Source organism: Primulina huaijiensis, chromosome 9 (genome assembly GCF_012295235.1).
Source record: "Primulina huaijiensis isolate GDHJ02 chromosome 9, ASM1229523v2, whole genome shotgun sequence".
NCBI classification, from domain to species: domain Eukaryota; kingdom Viridiplantae; phylum Streptophyta; class Magnoliopsida; order Lamiales; family Gesneriaceae; genus Primulina; species Primulina huaijiensis.
This window is the reverse complement of record NC_133314.1, coordinates 17,339,949-17,359,455: the sequence shown is the minus strand read 5'-3', so window position 1 is coordinate 17,359,455 and position 19,507 is coordinate 17,339,949. Positions and strand designations below refer to the sequence as shown.

General features: G+C 34.4%; 3 protein-coding genes across 5 annotated transcripts; 1 reads left to right on the top strand and 2 right to left on the bottom strand.

Moving 5' to 3' along the window:
* The first annotated feature begins 321 nt into the window (after positions 1 to 321).
* LOC140984414 (uncharacterized) lies at positions 322 to 5,786 on the top strand. Of its 2 annotated transcripts, XM_073451814.1 has the most exons (4): positions 322 to 428; positions 796 to 1,928; positions 2,134 to 4,624; positions 5,239 to 5,786. In XM_073451814.1, exons 3-4 carry the CDS (start codon positions 2,380 to 2,382, stop codon positions 5,664 to 5,666), a joined length of 2,673 nt encoding a protein of 890 aa, XP_073307915.1. In that variant the 5' UTR covers positions 322 to 428; positions 796 to 1,928; positions 2,134 to 2,379; the 3' UTR covers positions 5,667 to 5,786. The 2 variants fall into 2 exon arrangements, with proteins under 2 accessions (XP_073307915.1, XP_073307914.1); XM_073451813.1 differs by having other exon boundaries at positions 796 to 4,624.
* Positions 5,787 to 8,030: 2,244 nt separating this feature from the next.
* LOC140983925 (agamous-like MADS-box protein AGL11) lies at positions 8,031 to 9,014 on the bottom strand. Its single transcript, XM_073451079.1, has one exon. It carries the CDS (start codon positions 9,012 to 9,014, stop codon positions 8,031 to 8,033), a length of 984 nt encoding a protein of 327 aa, XP_073307180.1.
* A 4,036-nt stretch (positions 9,015 to 13,050) lies between these two features.
* On the bottom strand, positions 13,051 to 19,102 carry LOC140984724 (uncharacterized). 2 transcript variants are annotated; one of them, XM_073452298.1, is made up of 8 exons: positions 18,269 to 19,102; positions 18,094 to 18,171; positions 17,419 to 17,665; positions 17,277 to 17,312; positions 16,517 to 16,616; positions 14,771 to 14,909; positions 13,570 to 13,863; positions 13,051 to 13,446 (listed from the first exon to the last, which is right to left on the bottom strand). In XM_073452298.1, the coding sequence occupies exons 1-8, from the start codon at positions 18,899 to 18,901 to the stop codon at positions 13,252 to 13,254; spliced, it is 1,722 nt and encodes a 573-aa protein (XP_073308399.1). In that variant the 5' UTR covers positions 18,902 to 19,102; the 3' UTR covers positions 13,051 to 13,251. The 2 variants fall into 2 exon arrangements, with proteins under 2 accessions (XP_073308399.1, XP_073308400.1); XM_073452299.1 differs by lacking the exon at positions 17,277 to 17,312 and having other exon boundaries at positions 18,269 to 18,908.
* Positions 19,103 to 19,507: the final 405 nt, after the last annotated feature.

The following is a 19,507-nucleotide window of genomic DNA, read 5'->3' as shown; positions in this document are numbered from 1 at the left end:
AAGACCATAATAGGCCACATGAAATTGACCCTTCAAAGGGAGGGGTGCCCATCAATTGCAGAACAAAGACAACTCATAAGGCTACCCCTCTTGCTCCTGTGAATAGTACCCCTCCCTGCCCATTAGAGTTAGTTCTAAGTCCAACTCATGCTCAGTATTATCAATTTTATATATGAACGTATTCTAAACCATATTAACTCCAACATAAGAATTATAACATTGTGCTTGTTGAGCTTTAATATGTTAATTTTGGAGGGCTAAACTCATTAAATTTTTTATCTGAACAGAATGACCGTCTCTCGAGTCGCTCGCTTAATCCATCATGCATGCACATCTTATCCTCTCACGCATTACATGTTATGTGGGTGTTTTTATAGGCCGGAACTTCTCATTCATAGTCCAAGATCACATTTTTCTATGCGTGAAAGGTATTGTTTTTTCCTCTTTTTATTTAGTGCAATACAAGAGCTCTCTTTTCCATGTAAAGAAAGAAGGATATCACATATTTATCTTTGTTTCTTTTTGAAGTGAAAGATCTAAAGCAAGTATCTTTAATCCATGCTTTACTTTTTTGCCCATTCTTTAGAACTATTCCATATTCTAATAAAGCTCAAATATACACTCATATGGTGTGAATTGGGCCCAATATTTTGTAGGACAAAGGCAGGGAAAAGGAATAAAGTTACCACATTTGCTTCTTCGATGCAACATGAATATTACAAAATTATATATTGATCATTCTTCAAAAAACAAAGTAATGATATATTAATAATCACCATCCCACTGTTTTTGCAGGCACATGACCCCAACTCCTTCTAGCAGCGGGAATTGCGAGGCAAACCCACAAAAGTGCCAAGCTAGATTTTGCATCAGTCCAACTCGATGTTTTGATTTTGAGGTCTTGCCAGTTAACCTCGGACTCGACTGACACCTCAGGACTCAACCACCGGCGAACAATTTCCTTCAGAAACTCGAAGGTGGGGAAGTGTTACCATTTACCAGATAAGCTTGTATAGCATAAAGTGTTGATCACATTTATCTGAACAAATCAGCAACCTCAATATGATCATGAATTAAACATTGAGATGTGCTTAAAATTCAGCTTGAAAACTAGACTAGAAACAGCTAGAGGACAAAATTTTATGCCAAAGAAGTTTATTATAAGGATGGTACACAGCTCCCAGTATGGGCACAAAGTGCAAGCCATGCAGATTCTGCAAATATTTTGGATCCAATACAGAAAATGGTCCTAAATTTTCCTTTGTTTTTTCTCAGCGCTAGAAAAATATAATACAATTATACATTGATAACTACAATGCCAAACTGCAGATCTTCTGGTGTCATTTTCAATCTTGGGGTCAATGATCCTGCGTGAAAAACTATGCCATAGTGGCAAGAATTGATTAAAAAATTTCCACTTCACAACTTTATTATAATTTACACATCCACGAAATATCAGAATCTATGGTTATCATTAATCAGATATGTGAAAGCCAACTCAGCCATTCTTGATTGCTGAAAGTGCAATTTCATCATCTGTCACTCAAAATAAAGGCCATCACTTTGAGCAAAGTTGAAGGGTGATTTGGTCATTCGAATAAAGACGGAGGGAGAAAGAAATAAAGGGTGGGGTGGTGAATCAACTTTACTTTTTTGTTCTCTTAATATTTAACTTTAAATTTATAATATCTATCAAACGTTCTTATTTGTTCCCCCCTCCTTCGTCTTTCTTCTTTTGCTTAAACTAATGATAAGCTTCTTCAAAAAAATTTACTCCAAATTTGATCTTATATTCTCATTTATCTCTTCTGGTGTGAAAGAAAAAGAGAGCTAAAGGAAGAAAAGGAGTGACTTAGCTTCTTCCTTGAAGTTGGAGACGCTTTTCTAAAAGATGATTGATTCTTCAAAATGCATACTTGAAGTTCTTCGTATACTCTTTATCCTCTTTTACTTTTGTAGGAAATGTATCATCTGCCCGCCTCTTTTAACCCTTTCTTTGTTCTTCATGTATTTCCAAACTTGTTTCCCATGAAATATTTCCAAGAAAATATGGTGTCCTTTATCTTCGTCACGCTCACATTCTTCTGCCTTGTGGACAGTTCTGTTTCTTCATCTATTGTTTCCGATTTTCAGGCTTTAATCGCACTGAAGCGAGGATTTCAGTTCTCTAATTTGGCTATAAGCACTTGGAATTCTTCTAATCCCACCTCGGTTTGTTCTTGGGGTGGAATCACGTGCCTCAATGATAGAGTAATATCTCTTGATATATCGAATCTTGCTCTGTATGGCTCTGTTTCCCCTGAAATTTCAAGACTTGACAAGCTGGTGGAGCTGTCCATCGACGGAAACAACTTCACTGGTGAAATCAAGATAGAAAATATGAGCAGCCTTTCCTTTCTCAACATATCCAATAATCAGTTTAGTGGGTCTTTGGATTGGAATTATTCTAGCCTTGCCAATTTAGAAGTGATTGATGCATATAACAACAATTTCTCTGATTATCTTCCAGAAGGAGTATTGAGTTTGAAGATTATCAAGCACTTGGAATTAGGAGGAAACTATTTTCAGGGTGAAATCCCCGTAAGTTACGGGAATTTAGTTGAACTGGAGTATTTATCATTGGCAGGGAATGATCTTCATGGGAAAATTCCGAAGGAACTGGGAAATCTTACTAATTTGAGGGAGATTTACTTGGGATATTACAATATTTATGATGGTGGAATTCCAAAGGAATTTGGGAAGTTGGTGAATTTAGTTCACATGGATCTTTCAAGTTGTCAATTGCATGGTTCAATCCCTTCAGAGGTGGGGAATTTGAAGTCGCTTGACACTATCTTTCTGCATGTAAATAGACTCTCGGGGCCGATCCCAAAGCAATTAGGTAACTTGACAAGACTTGTAAATCTTGATCTTTCTGTCAACACATTCACAGGAGAAATCCCATACGATCTCATCAACCTCAAGCAAATCAAGCTTCTCAATCTGTTCATGAATAGCTTGCACGGCTCAATACCAGGATTTGTTGCTGATTATCCCGAGTTAGAAACTCTTGCAATCTGGATGAACAATTTCACAGGCGTTATCCCAACGAATCTTGGCCAAAATCAGAGGCTGCAGGACCTGGATTTGTCTTCAAACAAGCTCACTGGTACAATCCCTAAAGACTTGTGTTTCTCAAAACAGCTTCGAATACTAATACTTCAAAAAAATTTCCTCTTTGGCTCAATTCCAGAGGAATTGGGCATGTGCACAAGTCTGGTAAGGGTGAGGTTGGGGTATAACTACTTGAACGGAAGCATACCAAGTGGCTTTATTTACTTGCCTCAACTAAATTTTCTTGAATTGCAGAGCAATATGTTGTCTGGGTTCTTGTCTGAGAGTAGTAAAAATTCGACCAACCAAACTATATTAGGCCAAATAAACCTTTCAAACAATCAGATTTCAGGAATTTTGCCATCATCCCTTTCAAAATTTTCTTCCTTACAGATCCTTTTGCTAAGTAAAAACAACTTTTCTGGTCCAATCCCTCCTTCGATAGGTGAACTCCACCAAGTAGTACGAGTTGATCTTAATGGTAATTCGCTTGCTGGCGAAATCCCACATGAAATAGGCAATTGTCTCCGTCTCAATTATTTAGATTTGAGTATGAACAATTTATCTGGATCAATACCAGAAGAAATTTGCAATATTCGAATCTTGAATTACTTGAACCTGTCAAGAAACCACTTGAATGAAGCCATACCCCAATCCATTGGCTTGATGAAAAGCCTTACAACAGCAGACTTCTCATTCAACGATCTCTCTGGAAAACTACCCGAATCAGGGCAATTTTTAGTGTTCAATGCTTCATCATTCATGGGGAACCCTGGACTCTGTGGATCCTTATTGAACAACCCCTGCAGCATCACAACAATCATTAGTCCACCTAGAAAATCAAGCAATTCCTTCAAGCTAATCTTTGCCCTTGGCCTGTTAATATGCTCTTTAGTATTTGCCGTAGCAGCTATCATCAAGGCCAAAACATTCAAGAGAAGTGGCTCAAATTCTTGGAAAATGACCGCCTTCCAAAAGCTTGATTTCACAGTTTCTGAAATCCTGGAATGCGTCAAAGATGGCAATGTGATAGGCAGAGGAGGAGCTGGGATCGTTTACCACGCCAAAATACATAACGGAGTTGAAATCGCTGTCAAGAAACTGCTGGGATTAAACAGCATTAACAACCATGATCATGGCTTCAAAGCTGAGATTCAAACACTAGGCAACATCAGGCATAGAAACATAGTAAAACTCCTGGCATTTTGTTCCAACAAGGATACAAATATTCTTGTGTATGAATACATGAGAAATGGCAGCTTAGGGGAAGCGTTGCATGGGAAAAAGGGTGGACTCTTGAACTGGAACTTGAGGTACAATATTGCAGTGGATGCTGCCAAAGGGCTGTGCTATCTTCACCATGATTGCTCGCCTTTGATCCTGCATAGGGATGTCAAGTCAAACAACATATTGTTAAATTCAAGATTCGAAGCACATGTCGCAGATTTTGGTTTGGCCAGATGCTTGGTGGGTGGAGGTGCCTCTCAGTGCATGTCAGCAATTGCAGGATCTTTCGGTTACATTGCTCCAGGTACATTTCTTTTGTTACCTTGTTCCGTTTTGCTTAAAAAAGTTCGGTTCCGCTACAGCAAGTTTGCTACTTGTGTGAAGTGTGTTATCTGTTGGTAGTTATTTGACTCTCAAACTTAAAGTATGAGGAACAACATCTTCATTTCATAGCTTCCCTTTAGTGTTACTCTAATTCATTTCATCTACATTGGTCAATGTCACTCATCAATACATGGTTTGTGTTATCAGATTCTTGTAATGTTAACACGCAACATAGAAACATTGACGGGGAAAGATCTAAAAGCATTACAGTTAATACATTATACATACTTAAGAACAAGGGTGCAAAACTTGTGCTAAAATACAAACGACATCAATTTTCAATTTAGAAAGTCACAGTTCCTACTCCGCTCTTGTAGTAGGACACTACTTTCCAAATTCCAACTTAAACTTGCATCAGGCAGGAACTTTGGGAAATGGGCCGGCAAACATTAACGTACCAGAGAACATGCGGTCCATCTTACACACTGTGCCCACAACTTTAAACCTGGAAACAAAGCTTTTCTTTTCGTGAGAATCAATGTAGCCATGAGGAAAATACTTTTCCAAATCATCTAATGGTGGATAATCTTGCAGAATACGCTTACACGTTGAAAGTTGACGAAAAGAGCGACGTCTACAGCTATGGAGTAGTCCTCCTCGAACTCGTCACAGGCCGACGGCCGGTTGGAGAGTTTGGCGAAGGAGTGGACATTGTACAGTGGATCAGGTGTTCGACGGATTTCCGCAGAGAAGAAGTCACTCGAATCATCGACCCGAGGCTGACCGTCGTCCCTAAGGATGAAGCCATGCACTTGTTCTTCGTCGCAATGCTATGTATCCAAGAAAACAGCGTCGAGCGGCCCACCATGCGGGAGGTGGTGCAGATGCTGTCGGAATTCCCCCGACGATCGCCGGAACTCCAATCGTCTTCATCGGGAAGTGGGTTTCAGTTACAGCAGCAGAAGAAGAATCCTGATGAGAAAATTCCACATGATCTTCTTGTGTTAAGTTCTTGGAACTAAGCCTTTTTTTTTTGGAGAACACATACTTCAGTGTGGTATGAATTTTTATTTTGTTTTTCTTTTTATTTGTTCTAATATAAATATTTAATTAATTATAATATAAAATGTGAGATTATTTTACTATGGTAAAAATTATTCAAGCTATATTTTTTTTGATAGTATATTGAAGGATATATCTTGTGGATTTTTATAAAATAAGCTATTTAAATACAATAAAAATATTATTTTATATAATTTATAATAAAGATAATTCATTACATAACGAGTTAGTTGAAAATCTGATGAGTCGAAATATTTTGATTATATTTCATAGACCAGTGATCAAATGACCAGTACTGGTGAAAATGGTTAGAAAACAAGTCTATAGGTATTCAAAATGTCAATAAACTTTTAATGACTCTATGGAATTCTATTAAGTACAAGAATTATAGCTTAAGGTACAACAATAAAATGTCAACAAAAGTCTATGATTCAACCTAAAGATTTGTATGTACATTTAATTGAGAAATCTCCTAAATTCACATACTCAATACAAACTTTCATTCTTTTCTCATCTATTTATTTTTCTTTTTATTTGTACTTTTTAAAAACATAATTAAAATTTAATTTTTTTATTAATTATTATATAACATTTTATTTTTAATTATTTTCTTTAATTTTAGTTAATCTATATCTTAAATTATTGTATAAGCAAATTCATACCGATACTATACCAAAATTTTCGGTATACCGAACCAAAAGTCTATAGGTATTCAAAATGTCAATAGACTTTTAATGACTCTATGGAATTCTATTAAGTACAAGAATTATAGCTTAAGGTACAACAATAAAATGTCAACAAAAGTCTATGATTCAACTTAAAGATTTGTATGTACATTTAATTGAGAAATCTCCTAAATTCACATACTCAATACAAACTTTCATTCTTTTCTCATCTATTTATTTTTCTTTTTATTTGTACTTTTTAAAAACATAATTAAAATTTAATTTTTTTATTAATTATTATATAACATTTTATTTTTAATTATTTTCTTTAATTTTAGTTAATCTATATCTTAAATTATTGTATAAGCAAATTCATACCGATACTATACCAAAATTTTCGGTATACCGAACCAAAAAAACCTTACATTTTAAAAAAAGTTATAATTTATTGTTTTAAAATATTATATATTTTAAAATTTTGTATAGTTTTCCGTTATTTCGGTATATACCAAAATTTTCAAATTGGATATCGTTACCGTACCGAAAAACTCGGTATTGTTACCGTACCGTACCGAAATCTTCGGTATACTTAAAATTCGGTAAATTCAATATTTTTTGTTACGGTAATCTCGGTATACCGAAAAGTCGGTATTTTTTCCCACCCCTAACAGGGCTTGTATTGACATGTGCTATATTACACAATTTTCTTTGAAAGAAGTTTCAATTTGGTGAATTTCAAATTGAAATATATAATGAAACTCAATTGTCTTCATCAGCACAAGTTTATGAAGGTGACGACTTTGATCAGTTATTTAATACTCAAAAACAACAACGAGCAAATGCTAATGCATGGAAGGATACCATAGCCAATGGAATGTAGAACAATGTTGATCAAATTGTCAGTAATGATTAGATTTTTTTTTATAAAAGGCTACTCATTATTTTGAGTGTTATTTTAATAAAATTTTATTATGAACTTATAAAAATATTGTTCATTAATATGTTGAATTGACATAAAGAATTGAAATTTTGATTACAATAAATTGGATAGTTCATTTGTCGTTTTTCACAAATTAAATTGATTTAACTTTTAAGTAAGTAAAATTCATTTACATTCATAAATAAAAAAATAATTTAAAATTGAAGAGGTTATCTATGTCCAATAATTATTTTAAAAAAATTAATAAAAAATAAATCACAATTATAAACTATAAAATTCACATAATTCTATGAAAAAGTTTATAAAAATCTACAAAAATCTTGAAAAAAAGTCTATAAGAGTCTATGAAATTTGTTTTACAATTCTATGAGATTCCATAAAAGTCAATAAAAATCCACCAACTCCACAAAAGTCCATCATTTAAAAAAAGTCATTAAAAGTCTTTGAAAGTATAGAATAAATACACCCCCTAAATGTTTTGTCTGTTTATTTTGATAACTGATCTATAAGATATAATCAAAACCCTTTAATATCAAAATTCTCGAAAGAAACCATTCAAAATAATGGGAAAAAAAGTTGAGAATTCGAAAGATTGAATTTGATTAAATAAAAACAATAAACATCCCAAAATGAAACCAAAATAAAATCCTATTTAAAAACATAACTGAGAAAGCAACAAAATTCATCTCAAGAACATGCATGAACCAAGAATCCACAATTCAAGTTGGCCCAGTGCCCCTCATTTGATACTGCATGAGATCCACATCATCGAGGCTCTCCCTCGTAAAGAATGGCTGCTGCGCCACCGCCGCTGCCTGAATCTGCATCGGAAACAACCCCGGCATCATATACGACGACGGAGCCACCTGTGGCGCATAAAATCGCGGCAACGACGTCCGTGGGCTGTGACCTATCATAGGGTCCATTGCTGTCGACTCGTAGAAAACCTGATGCTTAAACGAAATGTTCCCACTAGTCGATGCACCCCCGAATTGCATGCAATGATCACTATCACTCAACATGAGCATTGTCATTGAATTATGCTGGTTCATGGAATGCAATTCTTGGTTATGATCCAAATCAGGGCAATGCATAGGTTTCATTGAGGATATTGCTGGCTGGTTTATGACTTCGAATTCGATATTCCCTCTTTGGATCATCCCTGGATTGTAAAAACTTTGGTTTTGGGATGGATTCAACCCCCCAAAATCAGTCAAATTCACATCAAAAACCTCTTTACTTCTCTTCAGATGAACTGTTGCTCTAATGTGCTCATATTTGGCCCTCAAATTTGCAGCAAATTCCCTCAACTGCGCTTCTGTCAAACAGTTCATGAAATCAATCCAAGTGGGGAACCTTGCTTCCATGTTCTTTTTCCGAAGCTTCGAAAGCTCGTCCTCGATCTTTTTCCTCCTGTCATGGAAGAAATCAGACAAGCCATACGACTTGTTTCCCGAATCCTTATTCTTGGCTTTGTGAATGTCGATTATACGTCGCATCTCATCGATGTTTTCGGGCCAGAATTCGGGGTCAGTGGAAACCTTGTCCTGTTTCGGACCGTAGATTATCATGCATGCTTCAACAGCACAAAGTGTGGTGAATTCTTTGATTTTTCTAATCAAACCCTCTTTTCGTTTCTTGAAAGTTATGCTTCTTGATTTTTCTTTGATTATTAATTCCATATTCAATTTTGCTCTCCCCATATCTGCATTCATTAAATTAAAATTATTTTAAAAAAAACGAAGTTAGCCAAGTTTAAATAACTAAATATACAATGGGTGGGGCAAAATAATCTTGAAAATTTGTTTATCCACAATATATATTATATTAGATTAATCATCTTCAAATTTCTTAATCTAATATAATTCCGATTCTATTTCTGACATTTGTATTACATAAAAACATAAAACTTTGAATTATGAACATCAAATACTTGAAAAATGACCAAAAAAATTCATTCTTAAATAATTATTTCAATTAATCCCCAGAAAATCTATACAAAAAAAATAAAAAATCTGAAGTTTTTGAATTATAACATCAAATTTTTTTACACAAATTATTTTACGAACCAAAAAAGATTGTTCCACACATAGAAAAAATAATTCATATGCACACAACATTTGCAAAGGATTATTACTATTATTTTTTAAAAAAAAAGTAATGAAAAAGGGTATGTTAACCATAACAAAGTACCTGTATGCAGAAGTTAATGGCTTCTTTCTTGCGAGAGAATTTGAATAAAATTAGTTCAGAATTATTTTCATTTAATTTAATTTAAATAAGGTTTGTTAATATGGTAAATATAATATATGGTAAGAAGAAGAAGAATTAATTATGAATAATCAATAATGTGAACAGAAAGATTTACTTCTTTTAAGTGATTTCCATATCAATTTGTAATTATTTACGGCATAATTAATGTATTCAATCATGTTAATATAATCTTTTACAATATATAATTTTCGATTTTTTTTAGGGGAATAAATTAATTCGTGCTTAATTACATGTCCTAATTTACTTGTCTTAGTGAAAAGTCTAATTAATGACCTAATTTAATTATTCAATTCATTTTTGAGACCCAAATTAATTACAAAGGCTCAAGCCCGCTAGACACTCCAAAAAAAATCTATAAATAGGAGAGGATTCTCATTATTCAAGGGAGAGATGATTTTATGCTTAAACTTTTTAGCTCTCAATTAACATCTTTATATTGTTTTCTGACTTGAGCGTCGGAGTGTTTACGTCGGGCAAACCCGGCGTCTCTGACATTTGTTTGTAACGCAGTTGATAACCCACAAAAATTTCTCTCCACCAGCTACTTGTACCCGTTTACGAGCTAGCTAGAATATCATTTTACGATTACTTGAATTCGTTTACGAACCTGCATAGCAATTCGGATAATCACAATTTTTGGCATATTAAGTTGATTTTTAAGTTTTTTACTAAATTAATAGTTGATGACAGATCAGCATCGTAATTATGGCTTGATTAATTTGATTTAGATACCTTGTTGAAATTAATGTGAAGTTAATTGCAATTTCGGTTTTTATTTATTTTTCAGAGTAGGTCTCTTGTGAAACGGTTTCACGAATCTTTATCTGTGAGACATGTCAACCTTACTGATATTCACAATAAAAAGTAATATTCTTAGCATAAAAAGTAGTACTTTTTCATGGAAGACCTAAATAAGAGATACGTCTCACAAAATATGACTCGTGAGACCGTCTCACACAAGTTTTTGCTTTTTTAAAATTATTGTGTTTCAAAACTTATTGGGCCAACCAAATAACTCCATTTGAAGTCTGAATTGAGTTTTTTTTTTTTTTTGTGAATTATTGGAGTTTAAAATGAATGGATTGTCGTGATTTAAAAAAATGAAAGCATTGTGTGGTTTTAGGTACATTAGTCAATTTGATTTCTCAAAGAGATAGATGGCCAACTCACTTCGTATTTATAGACTGGTTTGAGTTAAAAATATGTCTCATAAAATTAATTTTGTAATACGATCAAGATTTTGTATTTCTTAAAAGGTTTTCATAATTGAAAAATATACATTACATCGAGAAAAGAACATACCAAAAACAATTTATATTTTTAGACTAAAACGTATATAAACATTGACTAGCTTTGGTCACATTTGAGGCATGAAATTATACTTTTAGAAAAAAAAAATTATTATGTAAACATTGAAGAACGTAGTTCATATGTGAGGCATAACCACATTGTGATATTTTAATAATACAGCGGTCAAGTTTTACGACATACCGTGGGCAAAGTAATGATAGTACTGCCTCCCATCACCGCTTAGTTTCCTTTTGTGGACGGGGCGTGGGTTTGGTAGGTGCCAATAGAGATGTCAAAACGGGCAGGCGGGGCGGAGCGGGGCGGGGGGCAGCCCGCCATTTTCGCGGACCTCTAAATGGCCAACCCAGCCCAACCCACCCCGCCTAGTCCGGTTATTTTTAACCCGCTTATTTTTTTAAGAAAAAAATACTAAACAATATTGCAGTAAACATAAAAGAAAAATATATTTCAGTCAAATAGTTTCATAAAATACTTAAAAACATTGAAATAAGAAAATAAGAAAGCATCAACATAATCCATAAAAAGTAAAGTGCTTAAACCAAACATGACGATTGAGATATGGAAGAGAATAGAAAGTCGAGGAAAGAGACGATTGTAAATTTAGAAAATATTATGTGTTCAACAATACACTTAATTATCAAACCTCCGCTGANACTTTTTCAGACCTGTTGCCGATACTAAGTAGCAGTCAAAAATTTGTATCCATTTTTCATGATATTATGCATGGATCAGGTATATCATGGCGAATTCTTCAGAAAAAATGGTGTCTTCCACAATGGAATCTGATAAGTGAGATTTCGTGTAAGTGTTTCCATAATCTTCTTCTGTCCGAAGAAATGATTCATCGAAATAATGAGTCACCATTGATATCGACACATCTGAGATCGCCAAATGTTTGGGAGTTCATCTATTCAATCCTTTTCCTCNAGAGATTTATTCCAATTTTTATATAAAACTTAAAACTTAAAAATATAAAAAAAAAATTCTACCCTAATTTGACGGGCCAACCCGCCCCGTTTGGGCTCGACCCATCTTGGCCCGCAACCCAAACGAGCTCAGCCCATTTGGCCCGCCTCCAAACCAATTTTTATAGCGGGGCGGGCCGGCCCGATGGGCCTGACCCAATTTGACAAGTCTAGGTGCCAAGTATATTTTGTTTGACATAAATAGTAAAATATATAAAAAAAAATTTATGTGTATCAGATTTAAATGTTGTCTCAAATGTTATAACATTTAGTGACAACACGTAGCTTAATTAAATAACATACAATTAAATAACTTAAATTAAAATAACTCAGGATAAATTGTGCACAAGTATAAATACTTGCGCAATATCTCAGGGCAAAATAATCACTAGAAAATCAATTTCAATTTACAAAAACTAACACTAGTGATTTTAACGAAAATCAATTTTTCTCAACACGTGGAGAAAATTAATTGCTTTCTAAAACAATCAACAGAACTAAAACATATTCAAGAAAACAAAAAACATGGTGCCAAAAACTGAAGTAACAAAACGTGATCTTCAGCCAACATTTCCATGCGTGTTGTCTACAGATATCTCCAACAATCACGGCAACACATGAAACATCACTCTTCAAAACAGCAACTTCTTTATGAATTATTTTTCTCCGCAAATCACAACGTGCAAAAGTGAAACAATAAGCACCCACAAAAAAGTTCCAAGAGAAGAATCAAAAGCCAAAAGTCACGAGAGCAATAATCGAAGAAGCTCTTTCCTTAGCTTGTTCTCTTACTTAAAGTTTCCTCATCGTTTAGAGTTTATCTTCAAAAAGAAATTAACAAGATATGAAAATCAAGAGTTTTATTAGAAATAAACTCTTTTTAAATCAATAATATCATACCATAAAATCATTATCATAAATATCATATCTAGAAAGACAAAATCTTTAATTCAATATTTCACACAATCTTATAATAAGAAAATTATATTTAAAAAAAATTATTTCGGAACTAAATTATATTTTGAAAACCAAAGACTAATTTTCCTTTCTAAGGTTCAAATTCCACTCCCACGTTAGAACAAAGAAAATCCCTCCCCCACAGTTGTAATAATAATTGACAAAAAAAAAAAGGAACGATATTACTCTATTAGCATAAACATATTATTAAAATTGTCAACTCAAGTTTTACAGTCCAATTTTCTATTAACGAGAATTTTGTGATCATAGCTAGAAAACAGAAAAAGTAACAATATTTATAGCAAGTCTACTTGAATCCTACAGTCGTTTAGCACTTCAAACACACGAACTCAGAGCCTATGTTCGGCATAGATCAATCAGGTCCGCCAATTTGGAGAGACATTGTTGTACACCTGTAGAAGCCTGAAAGATTCTATTCCATAAATTTTGAAATGGCAGAATGAAAGGAAGTACTCCTCCGGGGGCGGCCAACCAACGAATGAGGGCCATTCCAGAAAGACTCAGAATTGTCTGCAAACAATGTTCCGCATAACTTTAAAAGTATTGGATTCTCCAGATAACGAAGATTCTCCATCATTTTAGCTCTTTGTTTCTTATCTAGAAATTCCTGTAGTTAGCCCAAGGAAGAATAACCATATCAATAACTTTTCCACCGAACATGAAGAAGAAAAAGAATGCCAGCAACTAGATTTCGAGATAACTAGATTTCGAGATTGATATGGTTAACTACCTTCGGCTTCTGTCGATCAAGTGCGGCATTTCCATCTTCTTCATGCACAGGCATCTCTTTCTTAGTTTCACTTGATATGCTGCCACCAGAGGCTAAATGTGGTGTATTTTCATCTCCTGATCTATGACCCATCGCCAAATCTTCGGAAACCTCCCTTTCTCCTGTAATTGTAACGTCATTCTCCTTTGCCTGGCTATACAAATTTCTGATATGTCCCAACTTCATATCTTGTCCTTGCCTATCTGCGTCCAAGTGGTTCTCTATATTTGACGAGGCATACATGCCAAAGGGACTCTGTCCACAAGAAGGCCCCTTAAGAAACTTGAATATTATTCTATTGGAAAAGGAGAAGAGGGGCGAACACTAGAACACTAGAGACAATGTTAGAAATTCTCTCCTGCTCTCCGCATTATCACTCTCAACACACAAGCTTCTTGATGAAAAATATACAGCTTTTGAAACTCTTTCGTACTCCCATATTCTCAATGACACGCAATACCAATTCTTAAGCAGACCACAGCCTCGGCCGCATACAAAAAGTATAAATTAAAGCTCAAAATGACCAATTTTCAGACTTCATCTCCCAAAGAATAACAATAATCAAAATTCATAACCAGCATCTGAAAGAAACAGAATACAAAACAAAAACATGGAAAGACTTTTATCATTCAAAACTATTTTTGTTGTAAAATTTCAACTCTCAAGTTCCATTCTACAATATTTTGCGTCCCAAATTACGACGACTTTTTAACAGGCGTCTGTCGGCCATCAGTATTTGCTTCTTCACCTTGCATGCATGACGTTTTATGTCGATGCAAGTGCATTCACAGGCCATGAGAAGAAAAATAACTTAACAAAGGGTAAGGATTGATGCCAAGATTAGGAACCCAAAAATGCCTAGCCACAGAATTCGTGTTGCTCCATCTTTAGGTAAAATACATCCCTCAAGTTTGACACAATTACAAAAACAATCATTCACTGTTCACAAAATTATAAAAATGACATCATAGTTTTCTTGTCATCCAACACTTTTTCACTTATTGTGTCACAAGAAAAGGTGGTGGCATCATCATGGATAATCTCTGTAATTATGTTAAACCTCAGGGTGTCTAATGTTACCCTAATCTTTATAGATCATTAACAATTTTAAGATTGTTAACAAATAAATCAACAAATAGAGCGAAATTAGATAGAGAATTACTTCTGGCTTCATGTCTTCACCCACAGAGTCATCACTGCCATCAGTTCCACCCATCATACGAACAATCTCCTCTCTCTCTTGCCTGCGTCGCATCATTACACATATAGCGCATTGACAGCCTTCCTTATGCTTCTTGAGTCTGCAGAATGGAAAATACGTGTATTGTAGAATGGTCAAGAAGTTCAAGATCCTGATGTTATTTTTTCTGGTAAATGAATTAAAATAATATGTAATCAAGGATACCAAAAAAACAGTTTTAAAAAATAAAGCATCTCTTGATAAAAATAGAACCAAGTTATACAACAAGAAAATTGGTTCTGCAAGAGATTGGCCAAGTAATACCAACACCATCGTCGTCCTCATCATAGCACATTCCCGTAAATTGCGGGGTCGGCCACATGAATATTAATTCTTCAAACTAAGTGATTTTCTCACATGTCATCTTTTAAACAAAAATATAAGATATCTTACTTATCCACCTTTCGTCACCTTTTCACATGACCAAATCATGTTAGTCGTCTCCCCCTAATCTTATCATGTACGAGGGCTACACCTAAATAGATCATAATCATTTCATTCATAATTTTATCCTTGCGCGTTTTGTCACACATCCATCTTACATACGCATCTCTACTAACACTATCTTATGCATATGTAGTCCTATAGAGGCCCAACACTCCGAGCCATAAAGCATAGCCAATCAAACAATAATCTTATAACATTTTTCTTTCAATCTCGCATACATCTTTCTATCGCATAAGACTCCTAATGTCATCCTCCATTTCATCCACACTACTTTAGTCCTATGGTCTATATTCTCTATAACGTCTCCAGTCTTTTGGATAATAGATCCTAAATAGTGAAAAGATTCGCACTCTGGGACTTCTAGACTGACAGTCTCAATTGGACTACCCAACATGATGCATTAAATCTAGTAGTAACTTTCTTATTCGTCAGAAAAGCATGCCGAGTGTATAGAAAAAGAAATAAAGGAAATAAAGATGAAAGGAAAGCATTTTAGAAATATCTAAACAAGTTCCACAGAAATAATTCACCTTCAAATAAAAATGATTGATTGATACAGCACCTCAATGCTCTATCGTTGTAGCCTTAAATTTTCCTAGACAATCCAAGGACTAGAATATCATACAACGCATACTAGAACTGCGTCAAAAAGTAGGCAAGAAAACTATCGGACACAATGAATTTTCACCCGTAGATTTGTGGTTTTGGACTTATTAGAGATTGAAGGGGGAGATGATGTATGAGAAATAGAAAATCCGTTACCTTCTGCAATTACTCGAACTTTTAGTGCATCTTAATTTCAAGCAAACAAATATCGAACTCCAAACCAATTTCAATTTAATAGATTTAATGAAATCAAATATGATGGATTTATAATTAACAATGTATACTATAAAGCATATTTGTACATACATTTCCTTCATTTTTAATTCATCGCCAAATAAAGGAAAATGTCCTACTAAGAGTTTTCTACTCATAGAACCAAAATCTACGAGAACATGGTATGCTACAAAATTCTGATTTAAAAAAAAGATTTATAAAAGTTTATCTTCCATAGGGAAATGTAAGAATTTGCATTTCTTTGGCCCTATGTGCTACTTTCCGATATCTCTAATTTATTTAATGCCATATAGTTTATAATGAAGAAAATCAATATGAGATAAAGAACTATTAAAATCAAACGTAGAACAAAATGATGTATGGTAAACAGCAGAATCATACCCATGAAACTTTTTACCCAAAAGGCTGAAAGCACCACTTTCCATTGGTGTATTTCCTTGACTTGAAGGAGGAATATCCGTAACTGGTGTGCTATCAACACCTAATGAACAAGAAAATTCTGATAGCTAACAATTTGCGAACAAAAGAAAATTTGCAACATTTTCATGTCCAGTAAACAGAACTGAGTGAATTATTGCAAAAAACTTAACTGAAGAAAAAAGAAATAAGCATCTGACAAATATAAGAGGAAATCACATGACTACGGCACAAGAATAACATAGGGGAAGTCCTACTACTCCAGAAATTTTCACAACAGGGCCAGACAAGATTAAAGCTACTAATCTGAGTTCACTGACCAAAAGCAAAAGCAGCAATCAGATCACCTGAAGAAAGTGACTTTAATTTCGAAAATTGTGAAAAAAATGTTGATTATGTATCAATGAAATTTTTTCAGGAAAAAATGTTAAAACTGTTGGGACGGGTTGAAAAACATTGACTTGGCAAGGAAAAATTCATACAAAAAATTAATGAAAATGAGCATAAAAAGTGCATATGAAATTCCAGATAAACAGATTTGACACATCAGCAAGGAAAAGTAGAGAAATGCTTTCAAAGATGTAGTCCAAAATCTGAGAAGGCTGTAATTTTTCAATTGGATTATTTTCAATTTTCACCTTTTTGTTCTCTCAATTAACATATAGATGGGCACATAATCTATCAGTCATTTAACCTGAATTAGCATCTCTTTTATCAAAATTACCTTCTAGACAGCTAACTGCACATTCTCTCCCTCTTCCTAGCAAGAAAAACGAATATTGTATTATCAACTAACAGCAAAAAAAATATATAAGGAAATAACATCAACTAACTCTGAAGCACGGAGATCAAGTAAAAAAAATTACCATTAGTTTCATGAGGCTGATCATCATTGAATAAACCAACAGTAGTCCAATACTTTGTGAAGTTTTTCCTCACCCGCTTCATGAGTTCGACAATATAATCACCTTTATTATTATACTTGTAGCAGTTATCCCATATGTACTGTACATCCCTGAAAACATCCTCTGAACTCCTGTATTTAACACCTTTTTCAAGGTTACTGCATATCGTACCAAAATCCATAGGTGTATCAATGACATCAAAATAGTCCTGTTTCAATGCAAATGAAACTTCTGTTAAAAAAAACTTACCAATTGATGTCAAGAGTTCAGCTTATGCACTCGCAGAAATTTTACAATGACAAGCAGCATAAATTATCAAGACTGAAATGGAAATATCAAAACTGAAGGTAAAAGAAAAAGATAGCTTCTGTCTTTCGGAGTCTGATGCTGTGATAGTTGACCAACTTGAATTTTGATTTGTTGAGATTTAATTGAAAATAGCAACGCGGAACTGTAGTAAAACGAAATAAAGTAATCCAGCGATTAAAACCCCAAACCCCCCCCCCCCCCTCTTTCTCCCATTGTCCCCCTTCACAATATATTTCGTAAACGAATATTTAAGAACCGTAAAAAAAGGGTACAGGAATCTTCGCTCATTGTACATCAAGAAAAATGCAACAAACAAATCATGCTTACTGGTATTCCAAGAGCAACGGGATTAACTGGAACATTGAAAGGCTCGGCTGCATCCATTTTCATGACCTTTCTTATTACCTGTAAGAAGAACAAGTGCTGAGGTGCCACAGGAAATAAAGAACATTTATCGTATCTTTGCATAGAAAATCATAATTTCGAGTAAAAGCAGTATTACTTCCAAGGCAGCTTTCAGTTCTTGCTCATTGTTTTTTGAATGCTGATGGAGTAACTCCACATCCTTCTTTTCCATCCTATCTCCCTTGACAGTTTCAGTATTACTACATGGGCTCATACTTGAACAACCAAATCCCTTCGATGATTTAATCTTTATACCCATAGACTTTTTTGATGTAGTCCCAGATACGTCTTCCTTAGTCTCAGACAAAGAGTTTGAACTGTCTCCCATTCTGTCATTGGAAACTAGCTGCTTTTCTGAACCAAAATGTTGGCCACTCTTTTCAGTATCACTAAGTGTGGGGGCATCAGAGGAAGCGTGATGAGATTCTAAATTTTTTGATGTTTTGATCTTCACTTTTACCCGTGTATAAACCGCTTTCACAGAGGTATTATTAACTGGTCGTCCTACAGAATCAGTATTATTAAGTGCTTCTGGTTGACCACCTTCTGGTGGATATGGTTTCGTCTCAGCATCTGTTCCAGAGTCAACCATATTGTCAGAATCATCCAAAGCAGAGTTCTCTTCTGTATTCAAACTGGCCATATTAGACACTACATCATTTGCGACAGTTGCACTTAACAACTTTGGTTTTTTTGCTTTTCCTTTCTTGCTTCCACGCCTCCGCTTCATTTAGTCTTATTAAGACTGGTCTTTCAGAAGTCAAGTTCCTCAATGTTGACCCAAGAACAAATTAGTAGAACACTAAAATCAACTAGCTCCAGGACCAGGTAACTATTTCAACCTACAAATCATCATAGTACAGTTCCTTGTTGTTAAAATAAAAAGCATTAACATACTGCCACAACACAACTCATTGTATCCACCATGATATTAATATGCAATTTACCATCCAGTACCAAAATGTTTCTTTGAATAGTCAGTATAACCGTTGAATCGAAGAAGGTCATTGGACTCTTTAACAACATCATTGACTAGACATCAAAATGCTGCAGAAATCCAAAATAACACACATGTAGCTGGACACACAACTGAAACTTTCTTGTACTTTACAAATTTATGCAACTTCGAGTGATAAAAAAAATTATCTTCCATATTATGTATACAAACTAAAATCATTGAATAACTCTTTGACACAGTTTTTTCTTTTTACTAGCAGAGCAGCATAGGAAATTAACAATGATAAGTAAACCTCCCAATTATCAATCTTTATCTACTTCACAGAAGCTATTTGTTCTCGCATAAGCAAAATTCAAGTCAACGTCGACTCATAAGACG

Bases quoted from the DNA above. Each gene is read 5' to 3' on its own strand.
- LOC140984414 (XM_073451813.1), top strand. From the start codon at position 1,963: ATGTATCATCTGCCCGCCTCTTTTAACCCTTTCTTTGTTCTTCATGTA. The intron at 4,625-5,238 runs GTACATTTCTTT...ATAATCTTGCAG, and splicing joins TTTCGGTTACATTGCTCCAG to AATACGCTTACACGTTGAAA.
- LOC140983925 (XM_073451079.1), bottom strand. From the start codon at position 9,014: ATGGGGAGAGCAAAATTGAATATGGAATTAATAATCAAAGAAAAATCA.
- LOC140984724 (XM_073452298.1), bottom strand. From the start codon at position 18,901: ATGAAGCGGAGGCGTGGAAGCAAGAAAGGAAAAGCAAAAAAACCAAAG. The intron at 17,313-17,418 runs GTAATTTTTTTT...TTTTCTTGCTAG, and splicing joins TCAGCCTCATGAAACTAATG to GAAGAGGGAGAGAATGTGCA. The intron at 13,447-13,569 runs GTAGTTAACCAT...GGCTAACTACAG, and splicing joins TTGATCGACAGAAGCCGAAG to GAATTTCTAGATAAGAAACA.